Source organism: Rousettus aegyptiacus, unplaced genomic scaffold, assembly GCF_014176215.1.
Source record: "Rousettus aegyptiacus isolate mRouAeg1 unplaced genomic scaffold, mRouAeg1.p scaffold_m13_p_4, whole genome shotgun sequence".
In the NCBI taxonomy this organism is placed as follows: domain Eukaryota; kingdom Metazoa; phylum Chordata; class Mammalia; order Chiroptera; family Pteropodidae; genus Rousettus; species Rousettus aegyptiacus.
The window spans coordinates 111,912,405-111,929,502 of record NW_023416307.1 but is presented as its reverse complement, the minus strand read 5'-3'; the positions used below and the strand labels follow the sequence as shown (position 1 = coordinate 111,929,502).

The following is a 17,098-nucleotide window of genomic DNA, read 5'->3' as shown; positions in this document are numbered from 1 at the left end:
ATTGAAATAAATAAATAAAATGAATTGTCCATCAAAAACATCATTAAAAAGTTCAATTACAGAGTGAAAAAGGAATACTTATCACTAATATATGCAAAACTACTACACTAAATTATATACTTATAATGGTTAAGATGGTAAACTTTTTTTACATTTTACCTACTATAGTTTTTTTAAAAAAATGATTACAAATCAATAGGAAAAAGACAAACAATCCAAAAGAAACATAGGCTGAAGATATGTTCTGGCATTTAACAAATGAGGAACTCTAAATGATCAACAAGCATATGAGAAGTGTTCATTTGTTTTCAGGAAAATGCAAATTAAAAATATAAGGACTGCTATCCAACAGACTAGCAAAATTTTAAATATCTCATAATAGCCAGTATGAGTAAGAATGTAAAATAATAGGACTCCTATACACTATTGATAGGAGTATAAATTGGAAAAGTTTTGCCTTAACTGGTAAAGGTGAAAATAAGTATATCTTCTAACACGAGGAGAAATGCATGACTATATGCACCAGGATACATATACAGAAATGTTCCCAGCAGCATTGCTATTAATAGCAAAAGTAGAAACAACAACAAATGTCCAAAAAAGTGAAATTAAAATAGTAAATTCTCTATAGTTATAGATGGGTTACCAGATAGCAATGAAAATAAAGCTAAGAAATGATAACATTGCTAACATGATATTGACAAGACACAAGAATAGAAATAGCAAATAAAAAGATAAAATTAAGACAGATGTTATCTATATTGATTAGAAGTGCATATTTAGAAGAATTTTATTATCTTTATAAAGAAGAACAAGGAAGTGATGAAAAGTCAGGATACTGAGCACATTCAGAAAAAGACAGGAGATTGTGATGGGCTTCTAGGGTATTGGCAAGGTTCTATTTTTTTCCTTGGGTTATAATTACTGGGTGTTTTCTATATAACATTTAAATTGTACAAATTATGTTTTATGCAACTTTTAGTATGTGTTATGGTTCACATTTTTAAACAAAAAAATGAGCACAATATAGGTGAATAGTATATAATCCTGTGCTGGGGAAGGCATCATAAGTATACTACTAAATGTAGCAACTGTAATAGAAAAAAATTTTTTAATGTATATTGTTTAAGGATGCACATATAGTTTGTGGAACTAAAGGAAAAAAATATATATGATTACTGTAGAAACCAAGTGTAAACCTCTAGGGGAAAGAGGGAGAGAAGTACTTATGATCAGAAAGTTATACATAGAATACTTCTGGGTAATGGCAATATCTTATTCCTTGACCTGGGTGGTGGCAACATCAGTGCTTACTTTATAACTATTTGTTTAACTATATGTTTTATACATTTTCAATATGTTTATCATATTTAACAATTTAAAGAACTATTTTAAAATATGTATAATAAAAGATACCTACCTCGATCCTTAAAACCAACTCTTGAATTCCTGTTGTCCGGGCTTTTTCTACATAAGCTATCTGATCCATCATCTCTTCTGTTGTCTCGGGGACTTTTAATGCATACTCTTTAATTGCTTCAAATTCACTGCAAATACTAACATAACATTCTGCTTTACTATAATTATGGTAATTAATGCTGTATCATACACAATAAATGTGTGTTCTATGATTATTATAAAATAGGAGCTATGATATCCTAAAATTACTTGGTTAGTTCACTAAGATACCTTAAAATAGTTAAGCATAACTTATCTGATATAATTCAACATACGTCATACATCTAAAAAATTAAGGTAACATTTTCATGTGAAATTATGGCATATATATTTTTTTTCTACTGATCTTTTCAATTCTCTTGAATACCTAGATAAGCAATGTAATATAAAGCATATTTTGGATCAGGTAGCACTAAATCTAAATCCTGCCTCAGCTGTTACTAGCTTTATGAACTAAGGCAAATCTCTGTGAACTCAGATTTAGTTTCCATATCCATATAATGAAGTTATTAACATTCATCTTGCTAGACTGTTGTAATACAATAATAAATGTAAAAGGGCCTAGTACATAGTACACTGTCATTTACTGGTAACTATAATTATTAGCATAATCATTGCTATTATTACTATTAGTGCCTCTTGTGAAATATGGCAGTATAGCAGGTAAAAAGATCAAACCTCTGCACACATTTTTAAAAATCTACAATTCTCTTAGAGTATCTTATATATGTAAGTATAAACATCCTATAGCCTTTATTCAGCTAAAGATACACTTCATAGAACTTTTTCCCTGTGCTTTGCAATTTGTATTATAATGTCATTATCAGAAATATTAGAAAAATTTCTTGCAAAAACAAAGTATAAAGGGGGTAAATGGCTTTAAAAATAAATTTAGTTCTTGCAGGTATTTATTTCTATTATGTGGTAATTATACTTAATCATTTATTCATTTATAAATAACTTAGTCTCTACAATATGCTAAGCAAAGTTCTAAGCAATGGAGATATAGATCGAGTCCCTTCTCTCACAAAGCTTACATTCAAATTGAGATACAAAAGCACATAAATCCATACATAATGTTAAATAGTAAAAAGTGCTATGAAGAAAAACAAAGCAAGGTAAAGAGATAAAGAATGATGGTGTGCAAACAAAGGGCCACTATTTTGTTTAGTGTGGCCAAGGAAGGCCTCTCTAGGGAAGTGCTATTCAAGGTAAGAAAAGAAAAAAAGTGAGTCATGTGAATATCAAAGGGAAAAAGCTTCCAAGGAGGAAAAAAAGCAAGGACAAAAGCCCCTGTGAGGCAGCAATAATCTTGGCATATTTTAGGAACAGCAAGCAGGCCAGCATGAATATAAAGAGGAGGATATAAAATGAAGTTGAAGAGGTAAGCAGATCATGTACAGCTTGATAATTAATTCTTGATTATCAAAAATATAAGAGGTATGTATTAATGTGGGTAATGCAAAAAAGACATGATCCTACTGGGGGGTTTTCTTCTTGCTAGAGAAGACTCCAAGTGCCCTGGGGAGAGACACTGCAGCGAAAGAAATGGAGGCAAACAAAATGAGAGCGCAATAGCCCAAACAGATGGTAAACCAAACTGTGAAGTAAGAAAATTGCTCTTTAATGATTATTAATTAATAAATTGTGCTTAATGACACACATTTATTCCTTTTCATGTTCCCTATCTCAGAGATGGAATTTAAATTGGAAAGAATTAAAGAATGGACAAGGTAGAGGAAACAGAAAATATTTTCAGCTGCTTTTATGTCATGAGTTTAAAATAAAATATAGCTATTTTGTTGGAATAAAAGTTTCCAGAAAAGCCAGTTACTACAAAAAGAAATATCAAATACAGTCATGCTAAACATAAATCATTTTAGATTAACTATGGCATTGTCATTACTCAACAGGATTGTTACAAATGGATAGTCTAAATACCATCTTTGATCTCTTTTTGTGCAGCTTACTTTTGTAAAGTATGCCTGATAAATATTTGACTTTCTGACAGCAATTATTTTATTCATTTGAAAATATTTATTGATATGATAGCTCCCTTTATTGGGTGCCTATTCTATGCCAAGCATACTACTAGATAAATTTCAAATGTTATCCGTGATCCTAGCATTCGTCCTGCTCCTTCAAGGAAGGTATTTTTTTCATAAATAGAACAGCAGAAAACTGAGGCTCTGTGAAATAAACTTGACTAGAGTCACAAAACTACTTTGTGACAGAGCCAGGATTCAAATGCAGGTCTTTCTGATTCCAAAGCACATGATTTTCTTACATTGCTTCTGGGAAAACAAATAGCTAATATTTATTGAGTACTATGTTCCAGGCACTGTGCTAGGCGCTACATATATATAATGTTTTAATCCTTATAGATGTAACAAACTAAGATTCCTTTGGGGCCAGACAGATAAAAAATGAGTTAAATGAGTTAGATGAGTTGGATGATGAGTTGCTTGAGCACTGGGTGAACACACCAGAGGGCACATTCCTTGTCAAAAAGAGAAACTAATTCTCAGCTCCATTTACCACTGCAGGCCCAACATGGCACAGTCTTCCCACTATTTCGAGAAAAGTAAGAGATCTAAAGTGGGTGTGTTTATGCGTATGTGTGTGTGTGTAATCTCCAAATTTTAAAAAGTAGATAGCCACGCATAAATACTAGGGTCAGAAATGATTCTAGATATTCCCAATATTATTGAAAATCTACAGTCTTTACATTTTAATACAACCTATATTCAAACACTAGTTTATCTCAATTTCTTTCTTTTTTTTTTTTCAATCCTGGGTTGCCACATAATTAGCCTCTAACAGTATCAAATAAAAAGAAACCAATAGGACTACAAAGAAACCTCCTTAAGAGGCAGCAATGGAAAAAGTTGTAAGTATTTATATTTTAACCTTATGTTTTTAAACAAGAGTTATTATTAGCAAAATATTTCTTTTAGTCCTATAATTCTAAATTTGACAATTAATTCTACTTACCATTCATTTTCTCTTCTATGTTTTGAAGCTATGTCATTTAATAATATGTTTGCAAAAGCTCTTGCTTTGTTTGTTAGACCTGTCTTCAAATCTTCACAATCCAAACGCACCATAGGGTAATGAACCCACTGAGGCAAAAGCATTATTTCTGAAGCAAGACTGAAAAATTTTCCTATAAACTAAAAAAAAAAAAAAAAATGCTTAGAATTTTTAAATTCATGAGTGATTTTATAGTACTGCATTATAGTAAAATTTCTTTTTTTATTATATTGGGGTGACACTGGTTAATAAAATTATATAGGTTTCAAGTGTACAATCAATAATACATCATATGTATATTGCATTGTGTTCACCACCCAAAATAAATTTCCTTCCATCTTAATTATATAATATAAATTCGAACTCATTTATTTTTGCTAAGTGATTAAAATTTTTCCCTTTGTTGCATAAATCTTTTTTTTACCTCTCCTTTCACTAAGGGATTTGCCAATCTACCAGTAAATATCCAATATATTCCACTTACAGCATCAATAACTGGATATTTCAGAAGGTGAAATTTCCCTCAGTAACTATTTAAAAAAAGAAAAAAAACACTACCCTCAAATCAATTCATCTCTGTCTAGAAACAAATCTATATTATGTGGCAATTTGTGTAGCTGACAAATACTTGCTTGTGCCATTACTGATGTATCACTGAAGATTCTAATTCAATCTTTAGGAAAATAAACATAAAAAACTTTCTGGTTTTGGTCAAAATAATCTAGGAGAGAAACATTGGGCACTGCTATTACCAAAGATCCAAAATATTGTAACTTATACAACACCTTAATACTCAGATACCGGGATAATTTTTTTTAATTAAAAAAAAAGGAATATAGAAGAAAATCTAACAAATTACATTGCATTTCATGAAAGTGAAACACATCTACCAAATTTGGGCAACTTTGACTTAATTTTACAATACACCTCTAATGTTGCCTCTCTACCTTCTTACTCACCCCATCCCCACCCTCCAACAAAATGCCCCATTCTTTTTATTCTTCTTTAAGGAGATTTTCCCTTTATTTCCCTCTCTCTCTCAAGGTCTCTCAAGGTCTACGGTCTCCAGAATTTGGGGAGTTGGGCTTAAAGTTTTCATTGTTTAAGGGAGTCAAGGATATTAATTAAAAGACTACATTGAGTGCCTGTTTGGTTCCTGGTTGGAAATATACCAAATAGAGAGTAGATAGTGTTGGTGGCACTAGAAAAAGGAGGATAGATGTTTTCTCACTCTCAAGGACCATTATCTAGCTTTCCTGGGATGTAATTAACAGATATATAAAAGAAAATAGGCTGAATCAAAGAAAATATGACACACTAGAAACAGCACAAATATCCATTTATAGTAGAAAAGATGGCATATTAATTAATACAAGGGAGTGCTATGCTGTAATAAACTATGACTATATGTAAAATATGGATGAATTCCACAATGAGGAGTGAAGATATGATATCTTTCATATAAACTTATTATTGACAAAACTAAACTTTATTACTTAAGGATGCATACATAGGTAGTAAAACCATAAAGAAAAGCAAGAAATATCAAGGTAATAGTTACCAATAAAGAAGGGAGATGGTTATGTTTGAGGAGAGGCAGATGAGTGGCTTCTGGTGTGCTGCAAAATTCTAATTCTTAATCTAGGTAGCTATTAGGTTATAATTATATATAAATCTGTACCCATATGCTTTACATACTTTTTGGTATTGTGTTATATCTCACAATACATTACACTTCTTTATAGAATATTTTAAACATACAAAAGTAGGCAAAATGTATCCATCGTTCAGCTTCAACACTTGTGAACTCACTGGCCAATCTTTTTTCTCTATGCCCCTAGCTTCTCTTCTAACCAGTTTTATTTTCACACAAATCCCAAGCATCATATAATTTCATCTATATACATATTATAGTTCAAAATTTTTTAAAATGTTCTCCAAATAGGTATACTAACCGCAATTACAGTATGTAAAGAATTGACAAAGTAGTCCAGAGATAGATAACTAAGCCCAAAAGTAAATTTTCAAAAAGTTATATAAACCATCTAGAAATTATAATATTCAAGAAATTTCACAGAAAATACTAGACCAAAGGCAAAAATTATTGTGAAACCCAATGCAACAGATGCTCAGCCTAAAGATTTAGAGTTTATAGCTAGTACAAGTTACGGTCAAGACCACAAAAAATTTAGCTGTTAGCTCATAGAACATTTATTGCGCCTATTCTCTGCATAGCATTATATTAAGGTAAATGGTAAAATCCAAATAAAGAGAATATACTCTATCTGGTTTTGTGAAAGTAATAATGCATCTATGAATTCATGATATAGTTTTATAAATACATAAAAATGAAATAAAAATATGCCTGTTAGAAAAATTATAACCATTTCAATAGGTGTAGAAGAAGCATTTAGCAAAATTCAACACTTTCATGATAATAACACTTAACAAACTAGAAACAGAAGATAATATCTTCAACTTGATGAGTTTCTAGAAAAAACTACATTTTACTAACTGGTTTTAAAAATTAATGCTTTCCTTCTAAGATCTAGAGCAAGATAAAGATATCCACTCTCACTACTTCAACTTAGCATTGCACTAGCCAGGAAAATTAGGTAAGATAAACTTTTTTTAAAGGCATCCATATTAAAAAGAAGAATAAGACAATCTCTATTCGCAAATGCTATGATAGTATATACAAAAAATCCTAAGCAATACATATTCATGAAACTGTGAGAATTATTAAACAAGCTCTCTGAGGTTGCAAGATACAAAACCAATATATAGAAATAAATTGTATTCCTAGACATCAAAAATGAACAATCCAAAAATGAAATTAAGAAAACAATTCTATTTATAATAGCTTCAAATTTAAAATAATTAAATTTAACAAAATAAATGCAAGATTTGCAGAACACAAAAATGTTGTGTACAAAATAGAAAAATACTACATGGTAAACTGAAATGATGTAAACCATCTTCCCTGTAACCTATTAGAAATATCCTCTACATGTCTAAGAATATAAAAGAAAATATGAACATAACCAAGAGAAAATAAAATGTACCAAAAAATTGGGAAAATATAATATGTGAAATGAAAATTTTACTTAATATGTGTAACAACAGCTTAAAACCAGAGAAGAAAGGATTAATGTACTCAAAATGATGCAAAAGAACTATCTAAAATGATGCATAAAATGAAAAAACTGAAAACTCTGAACAGAGCTTCAGTCACCTCTGGAATAATATCAATCATTGTAATATACCTGTAATTGGAATTCCAGAATAGGAGGAAGAGAGCAAAGAGAAAAATTTGAAAAAATGTCTGAATGTTTCCCAAGTCTTATGAGAACTATAAAACCATGATCTAATATTCTCAACAGTATTTCTTCTTACAAAGAAACAAAAAATAAACAATACCAAAACTCTTCATTGGCTAAAAAGCAACAAAAAAGAGAAAAGCTTAGACTCTGCCAGATGAAAAATATTACAGAAAGAAACTCAAAGAGTCTTATAGCATGACAACATGACAACATGGGGAGCCCTTCCCCCACCAAGCCAGTAGGCACAAATGGATGCCTACTCAATTAACCTGGCTAACACAATTTGCCCCACCCTGGTGATTCTGAGATCCTGCCCCACCAGATTTGTGCTCCTAGTCTGAGCCACTTCTAGCAGCTCCTCCATACAAATGGCTAGTCTCAGCTTATGCTGTAGGCCTTCCTAAAATCTCTGAAAGGTCCACAAACACAAAACAAGCAGTGGCTGGCCTTAGTATTCCCTATACCACTTGCTAAGCAGCCCCAAGCCTAGCATAAGCAGTGACTGGTCTCAACTTGCATTGTAACTCACATCAGGTGGCCCCAAGCTTGGCATAAGCTGTAACCAGTGCTGGCTTAGAACATAGCTATAACTAAGTAGCCACAAGCCTAATGCAAGGGGTGGCTGGCCTAAGCTCATATGTGGTGCCCACTAAAAGGTCCCAAGCTGGCACTAGTGGCAGCTTGCCTCGGTTCACAGCATAGCTCTCCCAAGCACCTCCAAGCCCAGCACAAGCAGCAATAAACTGCAAAACATTTTGTAGCTCCCACCAGGCAGTCCCAGGGAATCAGGACACAAACAGCAGCTGCCCTTGATCTAACCCAGAGCCTCTCTTAAGAGGTTCCAGAACTAACACACCTGGTGGCCAGCTTCAGACCACACCAGACCACCACCCAAGCAGCTTCACCAATGACACACCCAAAGGACAGACTCAGCTGATACCAGAACCACACTAAAGCAAACCCTGCTCTGTGGGGTCAGCCCCCTTGACATCAGCTTGTCTGCTATAGTCACAGCCAGCCCTCACAGCCAGTCATTCTGAGGATCGATCCCACCCACTTGATGTGGCAACAACAACCAAGACTTGACTATAACAGAAGGGCACACACAACCCCCACAAAGGACACCTCTGGAGCACCCAGGTCAAGTGATCACAGAGACTGCTCCATTGGGCCCCACAGGGCACCTATGACATAAGGCCGCCCTGCTAAGACTGGGAGACATAGCAGATCTACCTAATAAATACAAACAAACACAGGAAATCAGCCAAAGTGAGGAGACAAAGAAACATGTCTCAAATGAAAAAATGAACAAAACTCCAGAAAAAAAGTTAAACGAAATGGAGACAGAAATCTACCAAATACAGTGTTCAAAACATTGGTTATAAAGATGCACAGTAAACTTGGAGGATGAACAGAAGAACTCAGTGAGAATCTCAACAAAGAGATAGAAACCATAAAAAAAAAAGATCAGAAATGAAGACTAAAATAACTGAAATTGGGCTTCCAGTCAAGATGGCAGAGTAGGTAAACACTGTGTGTGCCACCTCTCATGACCAGATCAAAATTACAACTAAACTACAGAATAGCCATCATTAGAAGTCACCCAAAGGGTAGCTGATCAGAAGTCCTACAACTGGGGACACACAGAAGAGGCTACCTCGAGACTGGTAAGAGAGGCAAAGATGCAAAACAGGCTGGTCCCACACTCACATGTGGCAGTTGAAAATCAGGAGAAAACTCTTGGCTGTGGAGGTCCTCCCTGAGGAGCAAAGGGTCCCAGCCCCACACTAAGCTCCCCAGCCCAGGGCTCCAGTGCTGGCAAGAGAAGTCCCCGCAACTTCTGACTATAAAAATCAGCAGAGAATGTGGCTGAGTGAGATGGGGGGCTGAGGGAGTCGCAGATTTTCCTTTTAAGGGGACCACGTGTGGACTTAGTGCCAAACTCACTCATTCTGAGCTCCAGCACTGGGACAGCAGCTCAAAAGGTGCCAGGGGCATATGGTGAAAAACTGAGTTGCCTGGCTTCAGGACAAGAGCTGGAAGGGTAGCCTTCTCCCAGACAGAAGTGCTGGCAGAGGGTGTTGTTCCTTTGTTGACCCTCCCCTGCCCAGTTTGCAGACCCAGGAAAATACCCTGAGTATCCATCAAAGTAGCTAACACTGGTCACCTTGTCCTGGTGATTCCAAGACCCCACTTCTCCCAACATGTGGGGCCCACCCAAGCTGCTTCAAGTTAATTTTCATACAAACGATCTATCTTGGTTCATGCTGAGAACATTCCTAAAATCTCTCAAATGTTCACAAAATCTAAACAAGCAGCATCAGGCCTCAGCATGCTCTGTATCTCTTCCTGAGGAGCCCTAAACCCAGCACTAATGGCAGCCAGCCTCAGTCTGCAGCTTGGCCTATTGAGGCACTTCTAAGCCCAGCATGGGTGGCAGCCATCTGAAGATTGTTTGGTGGCTCATACCAGGTGGCCCAAAGCAGGGCACAGGCTACAGCTAAATTTGGCCTGGTGCAGGGCTCTTCTCAAGAAGCCACAGTCTGCATGCCCAGTGGCTGGTTTCAGTCTGAGCCAGTGCACCACCCAGGGTCACATTTGAGGATGACACACCCAAAAGGCAGACAGTGAAGGCACCAGAGCCCTGCTAAAGCAAATCCTGCTCTGTTGGTCAGCCCCTGCACAACACCTCCTCTGCGGTCATGGGTCATTCTGTCCCACTAATGAGCAAATAGCAACCAAGGCTCACCTACAACAGGAGGGCACACAACCAATACAAGGGACATATCTGGAGCACCTGGCTCAGGTGACCAGGGAACACTGTGGCACTGGGAACACCTACTACATAAGGCTACTCTCCTAAAACTGGGAGACATAGCAGCCATACCTAATACATAGAAATAAACGCAACTAGGCACCCAAAATGAGAAGATGAAGAAATATGTCCCAAATGAGAGAACAAAGTTCCAGAAAAAGAACTAAACAAAATGGAGGCAAACAATGAACTTAGGGGAAGAGTAGATGAATTCAGTGAGAACTTTAACAAAAAGATAGGAAACAAAAGTGGAGATAGAAAACACAAAAACTAACCTGTCATAAATGAAGAATACAATAACTGAAATGAATACTTTAGGAGGAATTAACAGTAGATTGGTTGAAAATCAAATAAGCAATTTAGAAGATAGGTAGCAGAAAATATCCAATCAGAACAGCAACCTTAAAAAAGAATCCAAAAAAATGAGGATACTTTTAGGGGCCTCTGGGACAACATCAAGCATACCAACATTCATATCATAGGGATACCAGAAGGAGAAGAGAGGGAGCAAGGAATTGAAAACTTATTTGAAGAAATAATGACTGAAAATTTCCCTAACCTAGTAAAGGAAATAGACATACGACCCCAAAAAGTGCAGAGTCCCAAACAAGATGAATCTACATAGGTCCACACTAATACATATCATAATTAAAATGCCAAAAGTTAAAGACAGAGAGAATCTTGAAAGCAGCAAGAGAAAAGCAGTCTGTGGCCTGTTAGGAACTGGGCACATAGCAGGAGGTAAGCAGTGGGTGAGCAAGCAAAGCTTCATCTGTATCTGCAGCTGCTCCCCAGGGCTAGCATCACCACTTCAGATTAGACTCTCACAGGAGCACTGGTTTCTGGTATCAAAAAGTCTACTGCTTTAAGAAGAAGAAAAAAAGATTTTTAAAAATGTATGAATAATAAAATGGCAATAACTACATATCTAGTAATAATTACTTAAAATGTAAATAGATTAAATGCTCCATTCAAAAAACACAAGGTGGCTAAATAGATTTAAAAATAAGATCCTTGTATATTCCGCCTACAAGAGACTCACTTCAACTAGTTTGGCAGTTCTTCAGGAGGCAAACATTGAGCAACCATATGATCCAGCAATTCAATCCTACATTTCTATCCATGAGCAAGGAAAACATGTCTGAAAGAGACTTGTACATGATTGTTCATAGTGACATTTATTTATAATAGTCAAAAGTGGAAACAAACCAAATGTCCATCAACTTTGGGTAAATTGTGGTATGTCTATAAAAAGGAATGAAATACTGATACATGTTACAACATGGATGAACCTTGAAAGTATTATGCTAAATGAAAGAAGCCATGTACAAAATACCACATACTTTATGATTCTATTTAAATGAATGTCCAGTATAGAGACATCTATAAATATAGAAATACTAGCAGTTGATTAGGGCTTGGGTGGGAATAGGAGTGATGGCCACTGGAAATAAATTTTTTTTTTAGAGAGGCAAAATATTTTTAAATTAAGTTGTGATAATAATTGTAAAACTCTATAAATACACTTTAAATGGGTAAATTGTATGGTGTGTGAATTACATTTCAATAAAGCTGAGGTTCTTTTTAATGAAAGCTAGGGTTAGTTAATACTCTTTAAAAGAAAAAATTGGTAGACTGGAATTCATTAGAATTAAAAATGCTTCCTTGAAAGATATAGTTACAAAGATGAAAACTCAAAGCACATACTGGAAGAAAATATTTGCAAAACATATTTCAAATAAAGGACTTTTGTCCAAAACATATAAAGACCTTTTAAAACTCAACAACAATTTTTATAATAACATAACCCAATAAAATAAATCCATTATTATTAAATGATAAGAATACAGAAACCCAAATTTAACATATACACATTATTAGGACAGAAATTTTATTTTTTAAAAAGATACACAGATGGAAAATAACACATTAAAATATGTTCGACGTCATTAGTGATCAGGAAAATGCAAATTAAAAACCTCCAAAACAAAGTACAAACTCTTGAGCAAAGATACCTGAAGATTTTCCCAACTTAATATTCTAAATCCACCCATAAATCCACTTCATGTTTGCTTCTTCAAGAAATTTTCACCAATTTCCCATAGCAAAAGCAACCACAATACTCATCCATCTCTCTATTCCAGTTCTTATCACATATATTATAGTTGTTATTTCTATGTCTGGCTTCTAGGCCAAATATAAGCTTCTGAGAACAATGTTAATGTATTATTTATTTTTGCATCACCAAAATCTTGCTAGTTTTCTAACTGTAATGAAGACATTTTTATTGAATCAATAAATGAGTAAACGAATGACTAAAGAAATTATGAGGTGAACCTATAAGTTTACTAAGATGACATTCTATTAACTTTAATTGAATCATTTTCTGGAATAAAAACACCATAATTTAAAAAAGAAATTCTAAAGGCATTAATGAAAAAGAGAATCACCACTTACCGCTGTGTATTCATCAAAAGTATGATCTTCTGCCTGAAAAGTCTCTATCATTTCAACTGCAGTCCCATCAAGAAGCCAATTATATTTTTCAACTGAAAATTAATAATCTAATTTAAATTTCAAAAATACCCTCTTAAAAAATCAAGTGCTTTTTTTATATAGTCATGGAATAGAGTAGCCTATTCAATTAAATATTATTACTAATAGAGTATTGACATACATTAATAGGAATATACAGAATAAAATAGACTTAACAAGTAAACCAGGTTAAACACAGATATTTTAAAATAAAAATAATAAAGTATATAATGATCTTTAAATAACTTAGAGGTACAAATAAGCCAGTAAATAAAAGCTTTTGTCTTAGAGAATGTCAAATAACAACTTTCTATCCTGATACCATACACACTTGAGGGGACTATAAAATTGAGCTGCAGGCTCTTCAAAACTATTCTCAGAAATTACATTGCTTTCACCCTCGATTTAGCTTCCTCCTAATCCAACATCTTTTCATTCTACTTTTTGTCTTTATTACCCTGCTCCAGTTAACATTCACTCTTTGGACCAAACAACAGAATTCAAGTTTCTTATGTTTGATCTTTGACACTACCAAAAGCCATGTTTATTCTAACTTCTGGCTCTCTTCACTCTTTCAGGACAGCCCCACACAAACAAATATCTGACCAAATTCTAGCAAAAATAAATGTCATTCTTTTACGATAAAAAAGGTATTATATATATCATATATACCATATGTCTCGTAATGTTTTCTTGCACCTTCTAAGTTACGATGTACTGCCACCTTCAGCGTATTAAGAGCCCACTGTAACACGTGTTCAGGAAGTTCTGTGTCAAGACTTACAGTTGTTGAAGTTCCTGATAGCCAAGAAGATACTGTTTGGACATTCTAACACAAATAAAAATAACAACTTATGAAATTAATATCTGTAATTGGTCTATATGTAGATCTTACACTATAGTCTTGAAGAGTCTTTTCATATTTCAGTGGCCTGAGAAAATATAACTTACTGCAAAATAATGACTTTAAGTTGTATACTTTGTGGTCTAATTTTCTATCATTCGACAAATATTTATTGAGTAACTATAATCCCGAAGTGATTATACTAGAAAGTTCTTGAGAGAACAAACATAACTTGGATCTTGTACTTAAGAAGCTCACAACTCAGTAGGGAAGATGAGACATCCATAAAAATATTATTACTACAATTAAACTTCTAAGAGAAAAATGTCATCTTTAGCCAAGAGACTTTCTCAAAAAGAAAGCACTTTTTAACATAAAATAACTTGGAGGATGGCATTAAAACAAAGAATTATAACATTTTATATACATAGTTTATAGAGCTTCAACTCAATTTAAAATTCTAAAAAAAGAGCCATATAAAGAAATCTGATAGGTAAGGAAGAAGTAATACCTGCAGGGCTTCAGCTATTCGCTCTACCAAACCCAAAACAACATCTTCCAAATCTTGACAGGTAGGATAAAATTCCATTTTATCATCATCAAATGTCAATTCCATCTTAAATATTGGCAGCCCTCGTTGATCTTCTTGGTCAAAGAGATTCACAAATCCTTCTACAGTTCTCTTTAAGAGATCCTTTAGCTGCAAGATATCATAAATTACTATTATTGTATAAATTACAAATCCAACCTTTGAATAAAATCAGTGAACTTATTGTCTATAATTAAATTATTCCATCAGTCCACTTAGTCCTGAAAATTATTTCCATTCAGCAAAATATGTTCTTAAAAATATAGTCTGAAAAAATAAATAGAACAATATGCAAACTTTCTATTATGTATAGAATATCAACAGTCTTAAAACAGCAACTCAGAAGCTCCCACATTCTTTAGTAATTTTTTCCCTAGTACAGGAAACATTCCAGAAGACTAAAGAACATGATGAAGACTGAGAGGAGGGGAACCCTGACACCTGAGGGTAGTAAGAGTGTCATGGAGTGACATGCACATGGGGTGACATGCAAGAGCTAGCTTCTACTGTCACAAGAGTCAATTGTTAAATATTCAAAAATTTGGTAAGCTAGTTATTCAACACTTGCATGCTTGAAAAATCACCATCATGGGAATATTTATACCATGGAAATTGGCAAACATACAAGTGGTGGCAGTTGTTTTCTGAAGCTCCATATTTCCAGCACACTATTAGGTGAGAGTGAAGCTCTCACTGGAACTTAGAAATGTGCATAATAAGCTACCAAAGTATGAATGATGCATTGTTATAATAAGCCAACTATTAGAAATTTAATCAAGCAGACATAGATCTAAATGATCTTCAAAATATTCCTCATCTCTTTGCTACTTGTCAAAATAATCACAGCTCTCTTAGGGGAATAAAGGTAGAAAGAAAATCATGAATACTAGTTACACTGTTACATACTACATATTTTATGTGTGTGTATATATATGTTATTACATATAACATATATATAAATTATCCTTTTAATGATATGTTGCAAAATTCATGGAAACTTTGGAGATCGTTACTATGAGGGCAAGTTTTTATTCAAAATTATTTTTCTAGAATTTTATTTCCATAATAGTAAAATTTTGAGAAAATTCAAATAGTAAAATTTTATGCATAAATATAATTGCATAAAATTAATATTCTCTTTTTCTTTGTCATTTAAAGATGACCAATAACATTTGAAACTAAGATTTTACTCAGAACACAACGAGAATCAATCTAGCATTTCATAAGTTAAGAAATATGTCTACTAGCATAGCCCTTTTGTTAATATATTCCAATAAAGCTATAGATAATTAGCTTATAGCCTTTAAGCATGATCCCAATAATCACTCATAATATTGACACATATTTTTAGACTTTGCTCTCATTTTATATTCCTTCAGAAATAAAGCATTTTCTGCTAAATTTATTTAAATCAAAGGATAGTAAAATGTTTTTCATAATTTATTTCAACATAATTACTTAGCACTATGTATAAATAGAATTTTATTTAAAATATTAATTTTAATAACATTATCATTTAAAATATATAAAACATATTTACCTGATTTGACATAAGTATGGAAACACAGTTATAAAATGCATCTAACTTTTCAGGTTTAATACTTTCTAGTGCTTCCTTCTTGGTAAAAAGATTTATAACCTTTGGATACCATGTGTTCATTATCTTCTCTTCTGACTTTTTAATTTGTATTGCTAGATCATTTTTCAGTGATTCACAATCAATTGGGCCTTTAGCTCTATTTAAAAGAAAAATAAAAATTATTTTAAAGTAAATGATAAATATTGGAGTTGGTACACAATTGTTGAAACAAATAAGAGAAATTTAAAAATATTTTTTAATCTAAAGAAAAGTTCTAAATATTTATCAATCAGTTTTTTAAATTGTATAGTCAAAAATATAAAGACTCAAAAAGGAGACATTCAAATTTTAAATGTTAAATAATATACATGGGATTTTACCTAATTCCTGTTAAATCCAGCAAAACTGTATTAGCAAATGTCGTATAACCAAGGTCCAGTAACATTTTCATAATTGGATGAACAATGTGCAAATTAGCCGATATTTGACTTCTTGTCTGCAGATAGCTAGAATGCCAAAGATTAGAATAATCCAGGCCTCTGGAAAACCAATATACCATATTAAACAGGATTCAAACAATATACTCTAAATTTTAGAAAATAATATTTACGACATGAAAGTAGTATTAAAGAAGACAGGATTGAGAAGAGGGAAATATGGTGAGCAATGGGGGACTTCATAGATATGAATGTAATAAAAATACATCAAGATCTTGAAAGTGCATTATCTTCAAAAAGAACAGAAGTCATTTTTAAAATTTTTAAAATTAAATGTAATAGTGTTACATTGGTTAACATATGAGGAAGTTTCAGATGTACAACTTTATAATACAACATCTATATATTCCACTGTGTGCTTACCACCCTAAATCTAATCTTCTGTCACCATATATTTTACCTCTTTTACCCTCTTATTTCTCCCT

The 17,098-nt window shown here is 33.3% G+C and overlaps 1 protein-coding gene across 19 annotated transcripts in view; it reads right to left on the bottom strand.

Moving 5' to 3' along the window:
• The window catches only part of DNAH12 (dynein axonemal heavy chain 12), a 185,285-nt gene that overhangs the window by 150,451 nt on the left and 17,736 nt on the right, over window positions 1–17,098 (bottom strand). For 17 of the 19 annotated variants that reach the window (XR_001595223.2, XR_001595224.2, XM_036218452.1 and 14 more), the window contains 7 exons: window positions 16,557–16,715; window positions 16,138–16,333; window positions 14,520–14,708; window positions 13,837–13,993; window positions 13,087–13,178; window positions 4,453–4,631; window positions 1,421–1,556 (listed from right to left, as the gene is read on the bottom strand). Coding sequence is in view for 17 of the 19 variants with exons in the window: in XM_036218452.1 (XP_036074345.1) it covers window positions 1,421–1,556; window positions 4,453–4,631; window positions 13,087–13,178; window positions 13,837–13,993; window positions 14,520–14,708; window positions 16,138–16,333; window positions 16,557–16,715 (1,108 nt within the window). In the remaining 2 variants the exon portion in view is untranslated. Of the gene's footprint in view, window positions 1–1,420; window positions 1,557–4,452; window positions 4,632–11,470; window positions 11,490–11,541; window positions 11,781–13,086; window positions 13,179–13,836; window positions 13,994–14,519; window positions 14,709–16,137; window positions 16,334–16,556; window positions 16,716–17,098 lie in introns of those variants that run through there. The other 2 variants (XM_016131623.2, XM_016131622.2) reach the window with 2 other exon arrangements.